The 6455-nt window shown below is 44.5% G+C and overlaps 2 protein-coding genes across 4 annotated transcripts in view; both read left to right on the top strand.

Annotated features, from left to right (window-relative positions):
- Window positions 1-1650, top strand: part of trappc11 (trafficking protein particle complex subunit 11) — a 14937-nt gene extending 13287 nt beyond the window's left edge. Inside the window, exons 26-30 of the mRNA XM_032527705.1 lie at window positions 108-219; window positions 339-430; window positions 585-718; window positions 1032-1199; window positions 1290-1650. Coding sequence (XP_032383596.1) covers window positions 108-219; window positions 339-430; window positions 585-718; window positions 1032-1199; window positions 1290-1334 — 551 coding nt within the window. The 3' untranslated portion in view covers window positions 1335-1650. The remainder of the gene's footprint in view (window positions 1-107; window positions 220-338; window positions 431-584; window positions 719-1031; window positions 1200-1289) is intronic.
- Window positions 1651-2595: 945 nt separating this feature from the next.
- The window catches only part of spdl1 (spindle apparatus coiled-coil protein 1), an 11555-nt gene continuing 7695 nt past the window's right edge, over window positions 2596-6455 (top strand). For 2 of the 3 annotated variants that reach the window (XM_032528404.1, XM_032528402.1), the window contains exons 1-4: window positions 2596-2706; window positions 3482-3684; window positions 5236-5412; window positions 6068-6262. In XM_032528404.1, the coding sequence (XP_032384295.1) occupies window positions 3523-3684; window positions 5236-5412; window positions 6068-6262 (534 nt within the window). In that variant the 5' untranslated portion in view covers window positions 2596-2706; window positions 3482-3522. The remainder of the gene's footprint in view (window positions 2707-3481; window positions 3685-5235; window positions 5413-6067; window positions 6263-6455) is intronic. The other variant, XM_032528405.1, reaches the window with a different exon arrangement.

Raw genomic sequence — 6455 nt, 5'->3', positions numbered from 1 at the left:
TGTGTGTGGGTGTGGGTGTGGGTGTGGGTGTGTGTGGGTGGGCGTGGGCGCGTGTGTGCGTGTGTGCGCGTGTGTGTGTGTTGGGGTGTGTTGGGGTGTGTGCTTAGTTGTTTTGCAGACAGACGAGTGTGCCAGTGAGTGTTTCTGTCTCCGGTGTCCACCACTGACCAACAGTAGTACCACTGTAGCTACAGGACAGTACCTGATTTCATGGAGGAGGTACACACACACACTCTCTCTCTCTCTCACACACACACACACACACACGCACACATATACCCATATACCCAGTGATGAGTGATTAGGTAATGCCTCTATTTATGTTTTTTTTTGTACAGGAAGTCATCCGGTGCAGACAGTCCACTGATCCAGACAGCTGTGGCTCTTCCTCACGTCATCCTAGAGTCTGTCCCTCTTTACATCCATGCTGGTCAGTCCAGAGAACGCTCACATCACATGTACCTTAGGTCTATGCTCTGTGTTAATGTCTCTTGTACTCCAGGTGTTACTTTGCACACATTTTCCCTCATTTATTTTCCTGATGGATTTGGCGTGTAACAGTTTATTTCTCGTTTTGGGGGCAGATTTGCCCTCCTTTGGACGAGTCCGAGAGTCTCTCTCAGTCCGTTACCACATAGAGAACAGGACAGCTCTGGTGCAGGAGGTGGAGATGGCTGTGGAACCTTCTGATGCCTTCATGTTCTCTGGGCTCAAACAGGTACAACTGGGCTCGCTTTTAAATGAACATTTGGCAAATGAGGAATAAAGAGCGCTGTCGCTGCATTTCCATCAGCTGGGTCCAAACTAATAAATACTTCTTAGCTAACTAAGCTGAACCTTTTGTGGTCTTTTATTCATAAACACGTACCAAACTGCCCAAGTTCACTTTGAAGCGTGCAGAGTTACAGCTTTCATACCAGCCTCAAAGAACCACATGAATCAAAAACTTGACTTAGAAATTGCTGCATGATTTTAGCACATTGGGATGATTTTGGAATTGAAAATAAGAAAATGTTGGCACGTGTGTGCAGGTGCGTCTGCGTATCCTTCCTGGCTCGGAGCAGCAGATGCTGTATAACTACTACCCACTGATGGCTGGCTACCAAACACTACCACAGCTCAACATCAGCCTGCCCCGCTGCCTGACCACCAACACACACACACTGAGACGCTTCCTGCCACAGCGCATCTTTGTCAAGGTAACCCACTCACAGGAATACGTCCACGCACCGAGTTAGCCGTCTTTGTAATGTGAATGTGAACACAGTGTTGTTTGTGTTTGTCTGCAGCCTCAGGGTCGACAGCTGGACGACGCCTCCATTGCTGCAGCTTGAGAAGAGCTCACAAACCTTTTACTGTAAATATTAGAACAAAGCTACACTGTGTATTCTGTTCTACATGTTTGATTTCTCACAAATGACAATATTAACACTATTTGTTTCACAATGTTCTGTAAAAACACACCAGTGTTTCTGTTTAGAGTCCATGTGGGGACCTGATGATCATGACAGCTGAATGAACGAATACACTGATGTTCATCTAACAGTGAAAATCATGTCTGAATCTGATGTGAGCTATAAGATGTGGGTAATGTGTAATACATGAGAACTGAATGTGATGAAAGTTGAATTAAAGTGAAGTGATGTACTAGTCGTGTTCAATCATGTGCATGTTCTACAAAGACTGTAGTCTGCTTTCCACCGATTGTGTGACAGGTTGTACATAGATAGAAGGAAGAAAACACACCTGGGGGGGGGCTGTGGCTCAGTGGTAAAGCGGTTGCCTGTCAATTGGAAGGTTGGTGGTTCGATCCCCGCCCCTGCAGTCGTTGTCGAAGTGTCCTTGGGCAAGACACTGAACCCCGGGTTGCCCCCGGTGCTGCGCATCGGAGTATGAATGTGTGTGAGTGTTTATCTGATGAGCAGGTGGCACCTTGTACGGCAGCCCCGGCCACAGTGTATGAATGTGTGTGAATGGTGAATGTTTCCTGTAGATGTAAAAGCGCTTTGAGCAGTTGTTAAGACTGGAAAAGCGCTATATAAATACAGCACATTTACATTTACATTTAAAACATTGCACCACATTTACTTATGACTGGAAACATGGGGGTAAAAACAGGTCCAAAAACACAAAGCGTCCTAGATAATGGGAACTGGTGGCCTAAATGTTAGAGACCCGAGCTTGGTCGGTTCAATCCCCAGACTGAAGAGATAAAGTCTGGGTGGTGAAAGTGAGAGGCTTGTTCCTGCAAAATGGAGGCTGCCACTCAGGGAACCTTCCCTGAATAAATAAAGGTTAAAAAAAAGAGAATCTACCCATATCTGCTGTGAGATATGTGTTTTTGTGTGTTCTGTTTTCTTTAACACATTAATTGGCAAATTAAAGTATTTGACTGAGCTTAAGATAGAAAGTTAATAAAACAGGCCATTGCCTCACCAACAGCACATTTGATAAACATATCTTCCAGTCCCTTGCTGAATTATAGTTCATCTTGCCCCTGTACACATGGAGATACACTAGAAGGAAAATGCTCTCTGTTGAAGCCATTCATCATCAGAAATGATCATAGACAGTTAAAGAAATAACTCAACTGCTCCTGCCCAGCCAATCAGGACCAACTCTCGTTGCGGCTAGCGTGTCGCGATAATTCACGGAGTCGCTGGATATTCAAACGGTGGCGGTTTGACCTGATTGGCGACTGACAAGGTAACGTTGACTAAATGTTTGTTATTCTTGACATATTGTCCATGTTATAGCCATGGCCGATACAAATTTAATTGCTGCTGTTTAGAATTACTTATGACACTTGTTGAGTGGACAAGCGCCATCGTTGTGGTGATGGTCAACGTTACGCTAGCAAACGTTAGCAAAGCTAAATATTTCATCAACACAAACCCTCCGTTTGTTTCGCCAATTTGTAACGTAACTTTAGATCAGTTGGTGACCATTTGCTTAAGAACTTTTGACGTTACCCTGTACCGTTACGCTATTTAACGTTACTTGGACACAAAGACAGACTTTCGGAGCTCAGTGTTACGTTCTATACGAGACTTAATGATTTTAAATTCAAGATGAAATCATGAATTAACCTAGACCAATCCTCTGGCCACCACATAAACGCAAACACTAACGCTAGTTAGATGTGTCCTAATGTGGCGACATCCTGTTGTTGTAGCTAGTTGTAACTTGTGAATATGTAACGTTATGGTCTTGTACATTGTGTTTTTTATACTCCATTGCTAGAGACAGTAACTTTGTGTTCTAACTCTGGGACATCCAAGAAGCTGCGTAATGACCCTGTCATATTAATAAATACAGTAAACGTCAGCTACACAATGCATGTGTAAGTGAAGCTTCAGTGTATCAGGTGTAACGTTAATTAAATAAATGCTTCAGCATCTATGTGGTGAGTGGACCAAATGACTTATGAATGACAAATAAAAACACAACACAAATATATATATGTAATATCTCTCCATAGGTACAGCAAGAGCATAATTTAGGTTTTCCAAAGCTTTGCAGATGGCAGCAGAAGAGGAGATTGAGCGGCTGAAGAGCCAGCTGAGGGAGAGGGAGGAGCAGGTCCAAAAGGCGGCGCTGGAGGGTTTGGGTCTCCTCAGCCTGCAGGTGGAACTGCAGAACCGACTAGAGGAGCAGAGAGTGGAGATGACCAACGCGCTGGAGGTACGACACTGCTGACACAGAGGCTTGGCTGACCCACAGCTTATTGTAGCCAAGCCTGTAGCATTGCTTTGACCTTTATGTTTCCAGGTCTGTGAACATACTGCCACTACCCCAGTACAGACCTTACTGTTACCAGTCCAACGGCCAAACACGGCGATGGAGGGGCACAGCTATATTGAATACCTCCGTGTCAGCAACAGCCGCGGCCGGGGGCATGATGTTTTTGGGTTGACGGTCCATCCCATTGTCATGAGCGCAGAGACGCCTTGGGAATTATTTCAAATTTGGTCCAAATGTCCACGTGGACTCCAGGGGGAACTGATTAGCCTAATATATGATGATGTGTTGTTATAGATGAAACTACCCAGCAGTATATTAGGTCATTAAAATAAGCTCCCTGCCTTTACCAGCCGCAACATTAAAGTTGTCAACACAATTACGACTAATAAGTAAAATACAATAATATCATATAGCGTATTCAGCACAATGACTGCTTTTACTGAAGGAAACGTTTTGATTCAGGATGTTTACTTTGTAATAGAGTATTTCTACACTGGTGTTGCTAGTTATACTTCCTAAGTAAAAGATCTGAGCACCGCTAGTAAACTCCAGCGTTCTACTAACACCGGGCTGTGTTTCAAACCGCAGAAAGTCAGTGCACTAAAAGTACCCTACTCACACTAAATGGGCGCCATCTTGACTACATGGTGGAAAGGGGTGTCACGTGGGTCTGGCTTCTCCCGAATTTCAAAACTTCAACTCGTTAGGATTAGGATCTCGTATTTTACAAAAATAGTTCACCAAAACATGTTTCTGAAAAGTCTTTATGCGAGATATAGGCTATACAGTTGCTAAATACTAACCATCAAAAGTGGGCACTACGGCAGTAAGTGGTCAGTGCACGTCAGCAGTGTACTGACGGAAGTATGCGGAATGAGACACAACCCATGTCTTTCGGGTTGCCCTTTTTTGGAGGGGATGGGAGGGTAATGCACACATACACATACTGTACATGAATATGTTGGGAACTTTACTTGTGTCTAGTGGAGCTAGGGTGTTTGTTCAAGGATAAAATTAAACTCAGTTTCATCTCTGAACAGCTTTCATCCATCATCACACTGTTTTTTTCTCTGTTCATCCAGATCAAATTGACACATGAGTTAGTGAAGTTGATACATTGGCGTGTGTGCGATGCACGTCTTTTTCCCCAAAAAAACATTTTTCTAAAGGCCACACTGCCTATAGTGTTATGTTGAAAAATTTGGGATGCACCTGTTTCAGCCGCATTTATGGCCATTGAGAGACCCCTGGAGATCTAACCCAACAATGTCCCTGTATTTGGCCGGTGCTAAAGTTATTTTAGGCCCTTCAAAACCATATTTTCTGCTCTGCTGGTCATTGGTTCCTTCAAGTACCAATAATAGAACCAACCATAAAAGCACTGGGAAGGATTTCGAGCCGGTTCCAGTCCTTTACACTGGTGTGCCCAAATATTTTTCCCAATCTGATTTGCCCTATAGAGCCCTGACTCTGTCTGTGTCTGTGTCAAAGGCCCTGGAGCAAGACAAGTACTCCCTTCAAAGGGAAGTGGAGTTAAAGAGCCGGATGCTGGAGTCGCTGCAGTCGGACCATGACTGTGTGAAGAAGCAGCAGAGACAGCAGCTGGAGGACCAACGGGTCCATCTGGAGAGGAGCCACAGCGCAGCGCTCAGTGAGCTCAACAACAAGGTACAGTGTCAGGAGGTGCAGCAGAGATGTTACTGCTCAACACAACAGAGCCATCGTTAGTATTACTCTTAAGTATGTATTTCCATCAAAAACACTCCTTTTGTTCATCCGGTGGTTGTCAACGCCCAACACTGCTGCGCCACATGCCAAAGCGTCCCTGAGCGAGACGCTCCCGGAGGCTGTATGTAGCTGTCCACTGCTCCTAATATGTGGGTTGGGTTGAATACATATATACATATACATAATACACATATAATTCAATTGCACTACATTGAGCTATACAATTGTATGTGAGGATTTAAGAAATACTTTTTCTTTCGTCTATGGGAGAGACTTTTTCATGTAATTTTCACAGAATGACCATTAGGTCCAAACTGTAGTCTTCGTTCCCATCCTCTTAGAAACAAATGCTAATTACTAAACACCTAATGTGTAGTAATTACACCTACTGGTTAAGGGAAGTTGTTCATACCCATCTGTTTGTTTGCATAGCATTATTTAAATCATATGGGGAGAAAATAATAACTCTAGTTAATGAAATTGCCCCTCAAGTACAAGTACGTTCTGTCTGTCTGTCTGTCTGTCTGAGATCAGTGCAACATATGGAGGAATCCATGCAGTAATGCTCCAGGTTTCTTCCTGTGTGCGGTCCCAGGTGATGAGCTTGCAGGCAGCTCTGGAGGAATCCCAGCTGAACAACAATCAGCTGCAACACAAACTGGAGCTGCAGACTGAGACTCTGAACAACAAGCTAGAGGAGCTGCGAGCACTGAACGAACGCACCCAGAGCTCCATGACGTCTGAGGTGATGGAGGTCCAGATGAAGATCATGGATCTGGAGAACATTAAGGTGAGTGGCACGGAGCTAAACACAGTATATTCTCTTGTACAGCTACCGCTATTCATTGAATGTAATCTTAATAGCCTTGACATCTAATCTGCTGCTTCTTTCCCAGCTTGATCTCAGCATTGGGGCTCATTGGCGGGCGGGTGGGTGTGCGTGTGTGGGGGGGCGGGCGGGTGTGTGCGCGTGCATACGTTTG

The sequence above is a fragment of the Etheostoma spectabile genome, chromosome 10 (genome assembly GCF_008692095.1).
Source record: "Etheostoma spectabile isolate EspeVRDwgs_2016 chromosome 10, UIUC_Espe_1.0, whole genome shotgun sequence".
Classification (NCBI taxonomy): Eukaryota; Metazoa; Chordata; class Actinopteri; order Perciformes; family Percidae; genus Etheostoma; species Etheostoma spectabile.
Note: the sequence above shows the minus strand (reverse complement) of the source record. Positions and strands in the feature narration are given on the sequence as shown.